Source organism: Branchiostoma lanceolatum, chromosome 2, assembly GCF_035083965.1.
Source record: "Branchiostoma lanceolatum isolate klBraLanc5 chromosome 2, klBraLanc5.hap2, whole genome shotgun sequence".
Classification (NCBI taxonomy): Eukaryota; Metazoa; Chordata; class Leptocardii; order Amphioxiformes; family Branchiostomatidae; genus Branchiostoma; species Branchiostoma lanceolatum.
Window position 1 is genome coordinate 35,370,932 of NC_089723.1, and position 16,131 is coordinate 35,387,062.

Genomic DNA, 16,131 nt, shown 5'->3' on the forward strand with positions numbered 1-16,131 from the left:
CTGAATGCAAAAAGGTTCAAATAATGAATTTTGAATTCAATGTATGATATGTACTAAAACGTTAATAATTATGTACAAAATCCATTTATTTGAATTGTACAAGTGAGTTGTGAGTTTTTTGTCACATCGGACTTTGAACACTTGCTTTTATCTACCCCTCTGTCAATCTAGGTGTGACAACAACATCAGTGATGGCGGACGGACGGAAAAAGATCACGTTTTGGAACAGGCTTAGTTATTCCTTCAGCACTGTTCCAAACTACATGTCCCAGTTTTCGGTATCCCTATATCTACCTTTGTTTCTTTTAGAGGTCGTCCAGGTAAGAACTGTTTTCTTTACTGATTTTCTGTCATTTTTAGCAAGAGTACATCTGTGATTGTAAGAGTAATCTATGAGATGATAGCAATAGAACCATACAACACGAGCAAGAAGGAATGTAGCTTTGGCAAGTTTCTATTCATAATCAATGCTATCATAACAAGAGTTCAAAGATCTCACGACTACGTCAAATGTTTAGAGTTCCTTTTTTGTATGATTGATTGCAGTTCATCAATTATGCAAATGTGGTTTATATCAACACTGGTAATATGTCAAGGGTGAAGCCCCCTGAAACATAAACAAAACATGTCTGGACATCATTATGCAAATCGAAAAATGGTCCAGACCTTATTACCAACAATTTCTATCATTGCGCATGCGTACTCGAAAGTGTGAACGAGCTTATTCAAGGAAACTGTTTTCTGTCTTTTTAAAGCTCCCACCAGGACGCGTTCCCATAGTAACGGCCACGTGCCGGGTTCTGTGGGCCCTGGCCTTCCCATTGGTCGGCTATCTTGTCAACAGGACCAACACGAGATGGGGCAAACTCAAGCCATGGTAGGGTAACCTCTTTTAATTTTAAACAAATAAATCTTGTTTTCTAACAGTATTGCTCAATGCAAGGCCAGTATTGCTCTTTTTGGCCACTTGTAGGCACTAGGCTTAGTTAAAGATGTAAGGAGATAGCGGTGTACATTGGTTTTGAAGGCTTGTGGGTTGTATGTGTGTGGGAAGAACTCCCCAGGTAGAGTGTTCTACATCCTAGTAGAATCTATTGCTGTTGAAAGACTTACATCAGACAATTATTGTTAGAAGTTGCAAGTTAGCTGCACGTAAGTGTGGCAGATTAAAGCCAAGCATTTCTGTGGAGAGCTGAATAGTGCAATAATAGATTTCAAAGTAAATAGTGTAAAATAAGGGCAAAAACTGTAACGTAGTTTTTCCATTTTCTCCCGTTGCACTATGATGCCAAACCTTTAGTTCCAAATGTAATCCTACAAATTATGTATGATCACTGTATACAGAATTTATAGCAAAGTCAAGTATATATTGTACATATGATATATGACAATGGACTTACCGTTGATTTATTCCCCCGACCATTTTTAGGATGTTTGTGGCGGTGTTCCCAACGGCTGTTACCTACTTCTTCACGTGGTTTTCTGTCGGGACGTCCGGGGAGACGGGCAAGCTGGTCTGGTTCACGTTCTTCACCTGCGCCTTCTACGTCTTCAGTGCGGTAAGTCTTCAGAATGTTCGAAGATACCGTGGCCGACAGGTACAAAGAACGGCACACTTTTCCTGGGCGACTCACTTTTCCTGCGCGACACACCGTCTTTTCCTGCGCGACGCACCGCCTTTGGCTGCGCGACACACCATTTTTTACTGCACGACACACCGTCTTTTTGCGACCTTTCAATCTGTATCTGTCTGTGCCTTTTATGTCCTCATCTCGGTATAGTAAGTGTTCAAAGTGTTCCATGAATTCTAAAGCGGGTTTCTCACTGCGACCTGTTGGAGACCTCGCTGCAACCGAGCGAGTTTGCTGAGCGCTCAACAAATTTCATCGATATAGAACGAATTTGTTTAAGCTTTGGGTGCTCAGTGTTGTACTTTTGGTCATACATGTATGTTTTGCATTATATTCCTATTATAAAGTCAAGGGTAACGCAAATCCAGTTTAAGTAAAAAGGAAAGTGAACCAGTCAGAATTGTCCTAAGGAAGGTGACAGACGGTCACTGAAACGTCGGTCTTTCAAAAATACTTGGTTGTGCACGAAGAACTTTGTTATGAAGTACATTAGTGACGTATCAACCTGATGATACTGTTCACAGGGTTTCTTCAGGGGCCCTGTCACACGTTTGCGCATAATCATGTGTGCGTGAGTTGTGCATTAACATTTTTTTCGTTTAAGTAAGGTTTGTGGGGAAAAAGTTGTTTTCTACTTTGACCCAACTTTGTGCAGCCTAGTGATCAAACCCGAGAAATCACTTATTTGGCAGCAAACTTAACCTAGCTAAACCTAAAACATGTTGATACGCAACTCACGCGGGCTTGTATATACGCACGGCTTAAGAACGTCTCCCCAATCTTTCTTGTTTGTTTTGATGATATGCGTCTTCGTTTTGTTTCGGGATCTCTAGGGTTACGGTATTCCACAGAACTCTCTGGTGATGTTTGCCACTGACGAACCAAGGGAACGGGACATCCTTAATGCTTTCGGTAGGTGGTACTGTCACGGAGGTTTGAATATATAGATTTCATATACCAAAAATGGTTACTCAAGCAACTGGATAAAATTTTGAAACAGTCAGGCCTTTCAGACAGTCAGACGTTTCAGACAGCATCCGCTATCTTTCGTCAGTGACAGTGACAATTTTATCCAGTTGCTTGAGTAACTAATTTGGCGTATCGTATTACCTGGATGTCTAACCTTCATCAACGTAGATTTCATATACTTATTCAATCGCATCTATAATCTCAACATTTAGAATTGAACCGCAGCTTTAGATATCATTTCAGGACAAAATCAAGGACAAGGTTACTTAAGGACACTTATGACATTACAGAAGCTACGTGAGACAAAGAATTATCGTGACCACTATCAGAGCTAAAGGGACTAAAGGGACAGATAACCGGCGTCATTTATGGATATACTACTATATATATGTAATAATCGTCAATTTTTCTAAGTTAGTCAACATCAATTCTGGACAAATTTAAGTTCGACGACAAATAGATAAGTCCTCAAAGTCAGGACAAGGTCGGCCGATTTTTCCCCCATAGATCAAAGTAAGTTTTAGTCTCAGTCTGTGCCTGGGTGTCTCCAGGACAAGCCAGTCTCTTTTTTGGCTGTGGTGAAGCTAGTACCCAATGTACGTTTAGAAACCTTCGATCAGCGTGGAATTGTACCAATCCCCCTGACGCCACCGATATTGTGCCCTTGGGAAAGGCACTTTACCTAACTCCACCCAGGTGCAGAAATGGGCATGTTTGTTTTGTGTACGTGGCACAATTAAAATAATTCATGAAAAAATTGAGTACGGTGACACGTCGTCCTTACTTCTGTCTAAAAAAGCGAAGCAAAAACAAAATGTACCAAAGTTATACAAAATGCCCACAGCTGTAGGTGGCAGTATGCTGGCGACTTTTGCCGGTACTCTGATTCCCTCGTCGACCCTGACTGCGTTCGGCGCCCCCGTGGGGTACGACCCGTGCACCGGCAACGGCACCAACGGCACCGCCGGGACCAACGGGACCCACCCCGGAGCCTCGCTAGCTGTGGAGGTAGGAGGTAGTCTCACAAGGGAACTCAATCTGTTACCTTCATAAAAGAATGGAGGTATTGTTTTGGGTCCGTCTGTCTGTGTGTGTATCTGTGTGTGTGTGTGTGTTTCTGGATATCAGTGGTCAGCATAACTTAAGAACCTCCGGATGGATTGCGATGAAATTTGGTAAGTGGGTAGGTGTTAGGAAGGCAAAGGTCAGGGTCGGTTTTTGGGCCCCTGGTGTGTGACCTTGGTACTGCAGCAGAACTTCCGGGTTTTGTATCTTTTGTCCTTGACATGCAATGGTCTTGATTTTTTTGTGGCTTGTGATGTAAGGGAGAAGTGGTGTACATATGGGCGTCCTCGAAGTTTGTTCTACAATGTAGCTGCAATGCGCATTTAAGAAGAATACGACTTTCCAAACTCTGTCAGAATTTATAGTCAACTGTCGCCGACGACTTTTAAAGACTAGTAGGCAACGTCACCGTCAAACTCCCAATAACAAGTAATACCACCATTAAAATGCCAACCATGGTCTGGAGAAGGTCGCCTATGTGTGACAGGTGCTTAAGTGGACGACATAAGGTCTCCACACAAGGTCTGCTATCTTTAAGGTAAAAGTCTCAACTAATCCTCCAATGCACACTTCCAGAAAGAGGCCTTCATGGTGTCGGCTGCAGCTATCGCCGGCATATATGTCCTGTGTGGCCTGGTGGGAGTCTTTGGTGTACCCGAGAGAAAAGGTGAGCTTTTTGCTGAACATCTAATACGTGTCGAGTGGAGGAGGGAACTGTCGAATATTATTAGAGAGGAGGTGTAGGGCATTGCCTAGCAAGAACTGATTTTTTTTCTTAAAACATGTTTTAATACAGATCACTAACATTGGTTTATTGGTAAAAAGACTTCCATTAGTGAAGTACACAAGTCCATTAGTGAAGTACACTATTCTTCCTGGAGTCACATAACATACACATTACATTGGAACACATGCACATAACATTACACAATATATAAATGTTTACATAACATAACATGATCGTCAGGCTAGTCTAAGGCGAAATATCGGTACTACACAATGTAGTTTATTCAATTTCATAGTTGTATACTAGTATAAGTCTAATACTAGTATAGGATGAAATTGCAGTGTGTAAGCAAGTCTTACAACTTAGTTACCTCTTTCTATCTCCTGGTAATATACTTTTTGAATAACTTTTATTTTCATGTTATGAAACGTTTATTGCAGTACTACATTGCTATCTAATACGGGAGAAGCGCAAGGTCAATAGAAACGGAGAATTAACTTTTAAAGAATTACACCCCTCCTATTTTCAGACGTGAAACCGGACAGCAGGATGAAAAGTGGCCTCCATACCAAGTCGGTGATAAAACATCTCTTCACGTTCCGACCTTTCATCTGCCTGCTGTTCATAACTGGGTTCTTGAACATGGGAGGGGAGGTAAAGTACCCGTCACACATTCAGAACCTTCCCACGACTTTTTTTTATCTATTAATCAACAAAAGTATACACAGGACACAGAGATGATGCACTCTAGCAAGTACACGTGGCTGATTAATCTCCAAGCATGTCTAACGGTTGCAAAGACCGTATCCAACTGGCAAAAGAAGTTTTCCGGGTAGCAATAAAAACTCATTTTGCCAGTTGGATACGGTCTTTGCAACCATTAGATCTGCTTGGAGATTAGTAGCTAATATCAAACATCACCTCTGAAATAGAATACAATATCAATAAGTAACAGCATTTGGGTAGTCCAATACAAAAGCAATATGATAAACACAGTCATACTAAGTTTTGAAACGTTTGCTAACTACGATATAAGCCTGGGTCAAGCCCAAATTTCACTATTACATTCCACTATCTTGCTCCTGACTACTCCCCAATCAAGGTCGTCGCTCGGTTGGGAGTAGTCTGGACATAATCCATCCCATTCTAGCTCCATTTCACCCCTCCAATCACATCTGAGAAGAACATGGCTTTCCCGAGTTTGATTTGTCAAAATTCATAGTCTGATCAAGGAGGTTATATAACCTCCTTGGTCTGATGTGGCAGACGACTTATGAATGGGCCTGTCCTTGGCGCTGAACACCCATACCACTAGGCAACCTCGCCGACCTATTCTCAACCACAGGTGACTTTTTTCACGACTAACTCCCAACCATAGTCGGGAAGCCATGTGACACGTGTTTCTCTTAAGCTTATCCTACGGTAGTGACACAAATTAAAGCAATGTAAAACAACGAAACAAAAAAGTCAGACTTGTGTAAATTTTGTCTTAGCTGCAGTCATCTGTTTTAATCGATGGGATATTGGAATTCTCTTTTTACACAACCGGTCACTTCTTACCTGATGACGTTTCAGTGTCTGTCAGGCACCTTCTTCAGAACCTCTAACTGGAGTATTGCTTCTCGCCGCTATAAGTAGCCGATGTATATGTTATAGCGTCGAGAAGCAGTACTCCAGTCAGAAGCTCTGAAGAAGGTGTCTGACAGACACCGAAACGTCAGCAGGTAAGAAGTGACTGGTTGTGTAAAAAAGAAAACTCCAATATCCTATGTTCTACCAACCCGATGAAATTATTTTCGGATGTTTTAGTCGATATCTGTTGACAGAGGCTCTTTTCCAGTTCGTCGGGGGAGAACCTGTCTCTAGCACTCCAATACGAATTAAAGTAATATAAAACAACAATGTAAAAAAAACAAGCAAAAACGTCGGGCGTGTGTAGATTTTGTCTCAGCTGCAGTCATCTGTTTTAGTCGATATCTGTTGACAGAGGCTCTTTTCCAGTTCCTCGGGGGGAACCTGTCTCTAGCACTCCAGTACACGTTTGGTCTGGAAGACCAGACGGCCGTGCTGTTGCCAGTCGCAACTGTAAGTATGATATTCTTCGAACACAATCATTTTATTTCTATTTTTATTGAACCTTTTAAATGAAATTATCACATAGCCAGGTGGCGTCGACCAATCAGAAGCCTCCATTGCCCATGTGTTATGACGCCATAACACACCCGTGATCATCAATCCTCCCATTATGTAGAGGGGGAGGTTATCTTTTTGTTATCATTCGTATAATGTTTATTTGTTCCCAAAAATGTTTACTATCTTAGAATAAATCAAATCTTTTGTAAGCAAGTCAAATCTAAACGGGCGGAACTGCAAGTGGAGCCGCCCACAGCATTGTCAGAAGGACACCCAGCAGGGAGGAATGATGATAATAGATCCTAGATTTGAAAAAAAGATTTGGCATGCCAATATTGCAATGTTATCAAATATTATCTGTAGAAATGTTGGTTTTCAAAATGAAATCTTTCATCTTCTGTTCAAAAAGGACATATGTAAATTCTGAAATGCATTTTTAATAGTATAAGGGATCTATGCGTCATACAGGAATTGTCTACTCTTATATGGGTCAGTTTGGATAGGCTATATGACAATAACGTTTATGACCCACCTCTTCCTTGGTGTATATGGTGTCATAACGCCTGGCCATGTGCTATAACCACCTCATAAAACCACCTCGTTCACTTCGATCACTCCGTGGTTTTATTCGGTGGTTATAGCACATGGCCAGGCGTTATGCCACCATATATACCTCGGGGCGGGTCATTAACCCTTAAATAACAAATTCAGTGAGGGGACCACCCAGTAGTAATAACAGAAATTCAAAAATCAGCTTAGAATAACAGAAGTCTCAAGTATAACCAAATGATAACAACACAACTTCAAATATAATGTAAAAGAAATTTGTGGTGGAATTATGTTAGTAGATGTTATATGTAGATGTCTATTGTCAGGGCATTTCCCTGTCAAGTGTTATGCTCCCATAACTATGTACCCTGGTCGAAGTATTATAGTAGATGTTACATACAATGTATACATACAACGTCTTATCCCAACGCTTTAGGCCCTCAACGCACTGTCGATCTTCCCCTGCTATTGGCTGCTGAAGAGGTTTGGGAGGAAAAGGTTTCTGATTGGCTGCCAGATTGTGAGTTTAAACATCTTGTACTCAGATAGGTCCAACCATTACTGAAACAACATGTTTACAATAATAAATACCTCCATTTTTGCATTCGTACTTAAACATTTGAACTTTGCGTTTTTGTGTATGTTTGTTTCAATCACGTGGCAACAAAATGTAACAGAATTGTTGTTAATGCATGAGTTATGTTCTTTGGTAGTACGTGGTGGTAGCTATTTTGCAATCGGGCATTATTTTGTTGTGTCTTCTTTAATTATGTTTAGCCATAAGTATGGCTCAACATATTGTTTTCTCTCATGTTTCTTCTCCTGTCAAATCTTCAAATCGATTCATCTCTGTCATTTTTTGACCAAATGACCTGAAATTTGGTACAGAGGTAATGTAGGCAAAAACCAATGTACGTTCTTTTCCTTTTTTTGATATTGACCTTGAAAGTGATTTTATTGAGGTTTTTAGGCTATTTTTAGCATATCTTGGCCTCCTGCGCCCTTGTATTTCAACCGAATGACCTGAAATTTGCTGTATATGTGGCTTGAACAAATATTTAAAGGACTACATTCCCATTTTTGGCATACATATATTCAAAACGATTTATTTTGGGCTTTCTTGACAATATTTGCCACTTCTGTCACTTTCAATACTACATATGACCTACAGGTCATTGACCCCGAGTGCCTTGCACCTGGCCAAGCTTGAAGTTTGCTTACGAGGAGGAAAGACCGGACATAAACATTTAACGTGATTATCGGGAAAACACCATGTTCCCTTAAACTCAGTGGTTAAATTGCAGTTTAGGAAATTTTATAACAGAAAACAAGTTAAATCAATGATTTTGTGAATGTTTATTCTAGCATTAGTTATTCCAGATATTTTCAAACTCCAAATTCTTCAACACAACACGGGAGATCGTTTCTCCTCAGACTGGCGCGACACTCCTGTCAAAATTGATTGATGATCTCTCTCTGCTGCCGACTTCATACATGATCAAAGGCGGGTGGTAGGCGGTGCCTTCCTACATGTCCTACGTACGGGCGTATGGATCGTAGAATTCGGCAAAAAAGGAATGATTAGGCCAGTAGAGTCAGTCCCCGGTAAGGTCAATGATTCGCCCCTTTGCGCTAGCTTGTAACGTTAAATGAATGTACCCTCTGGTGGCCAAACTTCACTGACAAACTTTCTCCCTATTATCATCATGAGCTTGCGTTAGTCTGGTACTAGTGACTATTATGTGCCGGGAATGTTTATCTATCGCACGCCTTGGAAGGAAGTTCAACCATGATAAATGGTCGGCCGTTGCGAAAATTTGGAATCCCATGCTGTTGATTTTTGTGATTGAATCTGTAAGAAAATATATTTTCATGTCGTTCATGTTTTTGGGACGGACGCCGGGACGGGGTGAATTTTTTCTATCATTTTCGTCCCGTTAGTAATGCAAATCGAATCGTGTTGCACAAGAGGCAAAACACTAAAAACGTGGGTCTTGTGGAGTGTTTTGGAGCGGGAAAATGCCGGATATTAGCGGTGCCGAACAGTGTACATCGTCGCGCGCGGGTGACGCTCCGTCAAAACAAATCCGCTGGTGGTCTAGCGCGGCCACCGAAAATAGGCAGAAACACACAGGAGGACTTAGCACCTTCGTTTATGAGGGCAATTGTGAAAATCTTTTGTTACAAATTGTTCGAACATTGAAACATTTGGATAGATGGTTTGAAACTGTTCTAAATAAAGAGATTTTTGTGTAGTTACGTTCGAAATGTTTCCAACGTATGTGAAATGAGTTCAAACATGTTATAAGTTTCAATTCTAATTGTTTGAACACTTTAGAACTGTTGTGACTTAGACATTCTTTTAATCAAAATAGTTCAAACATATTACAAATATTATATTAAAACCCTCTCGGTGACTTTGAATTGACCCAAATATGTTGTTTTTGGTCATTTCCTTCGTCTCCTGTCAAATCTTCATATGTATACTATGGAAAACTTCATTCTTCCCTGGGGCTGATCTTTTTTAATTCAATTTTGAACTGGGTTGATTATGCGCAAGAGTGTAATTTTCAGCGGATATTTTTCGACTGGTTTACATGGAAATGGCACGGAATATCCCATTCTTGCAAGGGGAGGATTCTTTAATTATTTCTTTCAATTTTGAGCTGGAATGATTATGAAAAAGTCCATTCTTTAGCAGAAGTGTTAATCAATTAGTGGATATGGTTGTGGACTGGTCCATATTGTGTTGAGGTGCTACTGGAAGACTCAGTTTTGGACTGGGGTGATTCATTTTTTTAGTGCAAGTATTTTAGAATGGTCCATTGTTATTTGGGGAGAGTCCATTTTTTGCATGGCGAGGAGTATGGCTAAACATGCTGTATTTGCTCGCAAATGTTGCCTTTCTAGTTTTGTATTTGCTTTCTCTCGACAGGCAAGCTATCACTGCAGATTATTTATGTCTTTTCAGATATTCTTTCTGCCGTTGTGTGTTGTCCTCATGAGCATCACGCCATCTATGATGGGGTCGGCCTTATTTCCGACAGTGTTCGTAACATTCGTATGGGGGGGAACATCGATTCAAGCCGGGACCTTGACTGGCATGTAAGTGATTCTTTCATGAGCATATTTTCCCACCAGTATGCTCAATCCGATGGATAACAAAGTTCTTTGAAAACAACCAATGCCTTGATACCAAGCCGATGTTTCGACGTGACTGAGTTCAGGACTGTAGTAGATTTTCTGATCCATGCACACAGCATCCTTAATCCAACGAGTGCATCTATTGTCCTTTGTCTCTCAACCTCGCTCTAACTGAGTCTATCAGTATTACACATTTGTATAATGTATTGCTCATTTGTTGTGTGCAAAGATGTTTGCTAGTGACACTGTTGGCAGGACAGATGCACTAAGAATCTGTTTCCCCAACATTTTGCCTTTGTGTATCCATTCTCTAAATGCTCTCTTCGTGCACATCTATTGTGGAAAAATGAGCTGATCTAAAATTTAAAAGAAAATGATGTTTTCCCCTAAAGGGTGATGGCTACTGATGTGATCGACGCCTTTAAGCTGAAGACGGGAGAAGCCATGGAGACGGTGTTCTACTCCGCCATTCTGCTGGTCGGGGCCATCACGAGTGCCATTGCGCAGGCGCTATCCAATCTACTCCTCGAGTAAGTACTGATACTAGAGTAGAGCGCTATTAAGTGTGTTTTCTTTTTTCAGTTCAATTCAATCCAATCCAATCCCTAGATTTTCATTTTAAAAAAAGATGAAAAGCGGCTTTAAGAAACTAAAATCAGATCATATATTAAGGAATTCTCGTCACATCAAAAACATGCATTGTTAGACATCAGGCCCTGGTCAGACATGTGGGTACCTGACTTTCGCTCCTAGCCTCTGATGACATCCAAGCAGAATGCCTTGTTTGGTGCAGACCACTTTTAAATACTAGTAGACAACCTTCCTGACCAGCTCTCAACCACAGATGACCTTGCTCAGGACTAACTCCCAACCATGGTCTGGAGGCCATGGTTAGCTACAAGTATGTGGGACAGGGGCTTTAGGTCGCCTGCAATGAACCTCAAACATTTCAGCAGGTATCTCACTAGACTGCGGCACGTTGGCAACCTCACTGCATCCTAAGTTTGATTTATGTTATCCTTGACTTTACAATGGGAATAGCATGTAAAACGTACAACTTGTACAAGTATGACTAAATTCAAAACTATAACAACACACACAGAGCGTAAAAAGATTTGTACATTATCGATGAAATTCGTTGAGCGCTCTGTGAAATTGCTTGCAGTGAGGTCGGCCACGTGCCGCAACCTCAGTGAGATACTCGCTTTACCTGATGATATCGGCCGTTTCTTAACAGGGCTGCTAACTACAACGCTAACGACTGCGTGCAGCCGAGCTTGGTGAGTCAGTACCTGAGGTACCTGGTGACCATCATACCCGGGGGCTGCTACATCGTGGTCATCATCGTCATGTTGATCTACCCAATCACTGAGGAGACACGCAAAAACACGAAGAACGGTCTCGACTTCTTGTGAGTTAAACCTTTGGACTTTAATTACATAAAAGAATAAAGCTTTTAGACACATACGATGGAGCTAATTGAAGCACTTTGCTTACACAGTCAAACCTGCACAGGTGACCACCTCTACATAAGGACCACCTGGACATTGATATACAGTCAAACCTATAGTATTGACAACCTCTACATAAAGAACCACTTGGCCAATGTTACTACGTTACTACTAACTTTTTTATGGTCCCTTAGATAATATTTTGCCATTGACCCTGGCATTAAGAATCCTGTCTTTAGTGACCACCTGTCCACATAGACCAGATCTTATTGGTTTTCTTGAGCAGTTTTGACTGTATATCAACAATCTTCAAGTAAACAATCGATTGTTTATATCCTACGTCTGTACAAGTTACTGCTCTCCAAGCAGAGGTTAGTGGAGAAGATCGTGAGCTTTTTATCCTCTGTCCCGTTTTTCATCGGCCATCTCCACTAGTGGAGTGCCAGAGGATAAAAAGGTCACGATCTTCTCCACTAACCTCTGCTTGGAGAGTACACATTACGACACATTTCTAATTCTCGTAAATTTATTGCCTCTTGCAGAAAGTCCATTCAAGAGGATGTTCCTATTCTCCAGGACGAGTCGGTCCAGTACATTACTTAGGCACTATGCTCTGTCAAAGGAATAACCAACATCGTAAAATGGGGGTTCTGTGTTTGAGGAGGTGCCTCAAGCATGTTTAGGGGGAAGGGCTAGCAATGCCTCCCTGTCAAAATATACCCTGCCACAGAAACGGTAAGGAAATAGGTGCCACAAGGTAAACAACAACAACAACTTGATTGTTATAAGAGGAGATTACTAGCATCTTCCAATCAAAGCTGTTAGTAAACAGTGCTTAAAAGAACTTTAATTGACATTTTGCTCAGAATAAGTCAGATATAATGTCATCACAAGCATACTGTGTAACACCCACCTACCGTTACAGTAAAACCCCCTCTCTACTAAACTATGATTGCTCAAGACAACCATACATCAACCAAAATTTGATATAATCAACCCTTTATTTCATATTTGGTAAATATAATGCAATATGTAAAGGTATGACTTAAAAGACAATACAACACACAATACATTTTAAAAATTTTGTTCTTTATGTATGAAAATCTTTGATCGGCCTTTATTGGAAAGAGGATGTAGCTGATACTGCTGTCAAGAAGACAGGGTAAGAAAAATATGTTGACACAGGTACATCAGTTTTGTGTAATTTATAGATGTTAAACTGCATGCTTTAACAGTCATGCATTATGGCCATGCATTTGTACTTCTACACATACAAGATTCTGTATTGCTCAGGGTCTAAGGTTAGATATATCTACTTCAATTGTCTTAATACCTCATCAATGGAATAAAAAAGCAAAGACAACAATTTGTATGGTCTAAAAACCACCTGAATAAGTGTCATTATTATACAGTACATAGCAGGTTTAATTTTGTAATATTGCACAATGTCAATGCATATGTACATGCATATCTTGTGTGAGCAAGTCTGCATGAGTTCCATGTTGACATTTTTTCCTTAGGTAAAGTTTGTGGCCAAGGAAGTTGTTATTTCTGTTCAGTAACCAGGCTGCACAACAGTGGGTCAAAGTGAAAAACAATTTCTTCCCGCAAACTATACCTAAAGCAAAAAAAAAGTTGATACAAAACTCACACAGACTTGAGTATATACACCCGTGTGAAGCCCCACTAAGAAAGGCAACGGTCACTTAGAGGTGACCATGCTCCTGAAGGTCATGTTGATCCTGACCCCGAGTGCCTTCTTCCTGACGGGGAGGGAGTGGTACCAGTAGCGGTTGGTCGGGTAGTTCATCAGCAGGAGACTCCCGTGCTCCAGCTCCAGTTTGACGGGATCAATCGCACGCTTGGCATTCTTTCCCCGCGCGTCGCAGTGTTTGAAGATGAAGTCTCGCTTCTGTCCGAGTGAGAGGGACGCGATGGGAGCCTCCCGTACCAGGTCTTTCTCGTCATCGCGGTGTTCCCCCATGTGGTCGTTACCGTCTTTGTATCTAAAAACAATCAACAGAAGCTCAAGAAGAGTTTACTAAGTACTCTATTACAGAATTATTTCGACCGCAAACTTAAAATACCACAAAAAATTCCTTTCGCTCACACTCACACTTTCTCTCCTATCAAAGAAGTCCCCGTGACTTGAACTTAGAGTAGCATTCTTTAAATGCATTTAATTTCGTGGTAGGGCGAAAATGGAGTGTACACTGTGTGCTTTTTTTTGTTCATGGTTGAAACAAAGGTAAAGCAGGCATAAAACAGAACAAGTGGTTTTAAGTTTGCACTGATCAGGTTATTGCAAAAACTGTGAACATTAAACCACCAAGGAAAATTCCAACAGTTGCAGAATATGTAGCATTACTGGTACCTAGAGCGAGAACTGTGGCAGATTTCTCACAGAAATCTAAGCCATCCTTCAGAGTTTTAATTCTCACCTGTTGACGAGAACAAAGTTGAACTTGTGTCCGGTGACTTCCTGTATCTTGTCCCTGATGTCCTCCATGAGAGGCGTCCACGGGCGGGCGGGTACCTCCACCCCCGAGAACCGGTAGGACAGTCCGGGGTCACCGAAGGCCACCTGCTTCCTGGGGATGTTGTGGAACTGTCCAAATATCTGCAGAGGGGTGTCAGATAGATTTTTTGTTGTTGTTGCTTACTTGCATTTACAACCACTTTTACCACAACACATATTCTGTTGCCATTTAGGCCACAGAAAGTATAATGGATGACATCCACACGTTGTTTTCGTCCAGATGATCTTGAAGAAAAAAATACAGAAATTTTGTTTTCGTCCAGCGATTTGTAGACATGACAATACTAGTAGTATGGTTATGTTAGCCTTGGGTGTAACTATGTTTTGTCACTTCAATTGTTGTTACAACATTTATGGTCTTTATAAAGTTATCGTGAAAATTTCTTCCCATCTTGTAACTTTTTTTTCACTCTTGCAAAGAATACATTTGGGCTGGAAATTGGAGTCTGCAATGTCATCCCTAAATGTACTTGCTTTGGCCTCATCATATAGTAGGAAAATGAATCCCACCAGCACATGGTAATGTTTTGTTTACATAACATAATAACATGACCTCTGACCTCACCTGGATGGGCAATGTCCTACAAGGCTTTGTCTAGTAATAAAATACATATATAATTTATTGTTATAATGGCATATTATCTTTATGAAAATGTGTTCCTTGACCCCCTGCCCTTGACCCAGTATATGTAACGTTAACCTTAGATGTAGGGTCTCTTTTAATGGTTCTAAAAACATTGGGTATAAACAACCTCCTTGGTATAAACGAAACCCTGACCTGTACTTTCGCCAAGTCGCCTGTGTTGTAGACTAGTTCCTCCTCACACGACTTGAGCAGGGTCCGGGCGGCATTTGGGCTGTACAACACCGTGTAGTCGCAGTTAAAATTCTCTCCGCGTAGCTTTCTCCACTTCAAGTCGACTTTGGTGGCGGTTGTCCCTGACTGTTTTTGAAATTTTGGAGTGCCCCCCTCCCCACTCGGTCTCCTTTTTCGCGGCGAGTTTCGAATACGATTCGAGTGACCCTGTAGGTCGTCAACATTGCAGTTCATAGACGTCTTCGTTGATCCTTTTCTTATCACAAACCTTTCCATCTTCAACAGAGTCCGATAAAGTGTCGTTGTGACTACAAACTCATTGCTGCCAAAAACGTACCACTAACAGCCGTGCAGACCAACGCGCGCTTGCTGGTTACCGTACAAAAGCGCCCCGCAACGCGATAAGATAAAACTGCAGAGTTTGGAATTTTAAATACTGTGATGTAACGTTACAATGTTTTACAATAAGTCTCGGTGATGAGTCTGATGACATGAAACGTTTACGTCATAATCTCTCATGAACAATTTACTTTTAACGATATAACGTTACATTTCCATAATATGTAACGTTGATAGAGATTTTCTTTAACGTAGACGTCGCAATGCCCGGCATCCAATGGATGACCATTATGCCAACGCTATTTATCTCCATGAAAAATGGCGATATAGTTTTGGGTGTGCCTGTGTGTGTGTTTGTTTATCTGCCTGTGTGTGTGTTTCCGCGCTACTCTAGTCAGCATAACTCAAGAGCCTCTTGATGGATTACGATGATATTTGGTATGTGGGCGGGTGTTGTAAGGCCGAAATTCAAGGTCGATTTTGGGCCCCCTGGTATGTGACCTTGGTACTGTAGCAGAACTTCAATTTTTGTATTTTTTAACATGAACGTGCTATGGTCTTGATTTTTGGGTGGCAGATAGGTTATGATGTAATAAAGAAGTGGTGTAGGTTTGGGCCCCCTAGCAGCTTGCTCTGGAACTGCAGGGGCGTTATTGTGAAAATCTTCTAAGGAGAATAACTGAACAAAGGAACAACGGATTTCCATGATATGTAGTATGAAGGTAGCTTAGACAGAGATATACACAATGAAGTACAAATTATGCTTA

General features: G+C 41.1%; 2 protein-coding genes across 2 annotated transcripts; one reads left to right on the forward strand and one right to left on the reverse strand.

Moving 5' to 3' along the window:
• Window positions 1–172: 172 nt before the first annotated feature.
• LOC136428844 (sodium-dependent lysophosphatidylcholine symporter 1-A-like) lies at window positions 173–12,805 on the forward strand. Its single transcript, XM_066418637.1, has 13 exons — window positions 173–320; window positions 756–877; window positions 1,430–1,559; window positions 2,465–2,543; window positions 3,445–3,608; window positions 4,242–4,332; window positions 4,922–5,046; window positions 6,394–6,477; window positions 7,511–7,594; window positions 10,046–10,179; window positions 10,611–10,748; window positions 11,456–11,629; window positions 12,212–12,805. The coding sequence occupies exons 1-13, from the start codon at window positions 192–194 to the stop codon at window positions 12,270–12,272; spliced, it is 1,515 nt and encodes a 504-aa protein (XP_066274734.1). The 5' UTR covers window positions 173–191; the 3' UTR covers window positions 12,273–12,805.
• On the reverse strand, window positions 12,177–15,411 carry LOC136428845 (DNA oxidative demethylase ALKBH2-like). Its single transcript, XM_066418639.1, has 3 exons — window positions 14,987–15,411; window positions 14,111–14,289; window positions 12,177–13,675 (listed from the first exon to the last, which is right to left on the reverse strand). The coding sequence occupies exons 1-3, from the start codon at window positions 15,299–15,301 to the stop codon at window positions 13,372–13,374; spliced, it is 798 nt and encodes a 265-aa protein (XP_066274736.1). The 5' UTR covers window positions 15,302–15,411; the 3' UTR covers window positions 12,177–13,371.
• Between the last annotated feature and the right edge of the window lie 720 nt (window positions 15,412–16,131).

Coding starts and splice junctions, on each gene's coding strand:
- LOC136428845 (XM_066418639.1), bottom strand. CDS start 15,301: ATGGAAAGGTTTGTGATAAGAAAAGGATCAACGAAGACGTCTATGAAC. Junction 14,290..14,986: donor GCGACTTGGCGAAAGTACAG/GTCAGGGTTTCG, acceptor ACCCCTCTGCAG/ATATTTGGACAGTTCCACAA. Junction 13,676..14,110: donor AACTTTGTTCTCGTCAACAG/GTGAGAATTAAA, acceptor GATTGTTTTTAG/ATACAAAGACGGTAACGACC.
- LOC136428844 (XM_066418637.1), top strand. CDS start 192: ATGGCGGACGGACGGAAAAAGATCACGTTTTGGAACAGGCTTAGTTAT. Junction 878..1,429: donor TGGGGCAAACTCAAGCCATG/GTAGGGTAACCT, acceptor GACCATTTTTAG/GATGTTTGTGGCGGTGTTCC. Junction 10,749..11,455: donor CTATCCAATCTACTCCTCGA/GTAAGTACTGAT, acceptor GTTTCTTAACAG/GGCTGCTAACTACAACGCTA.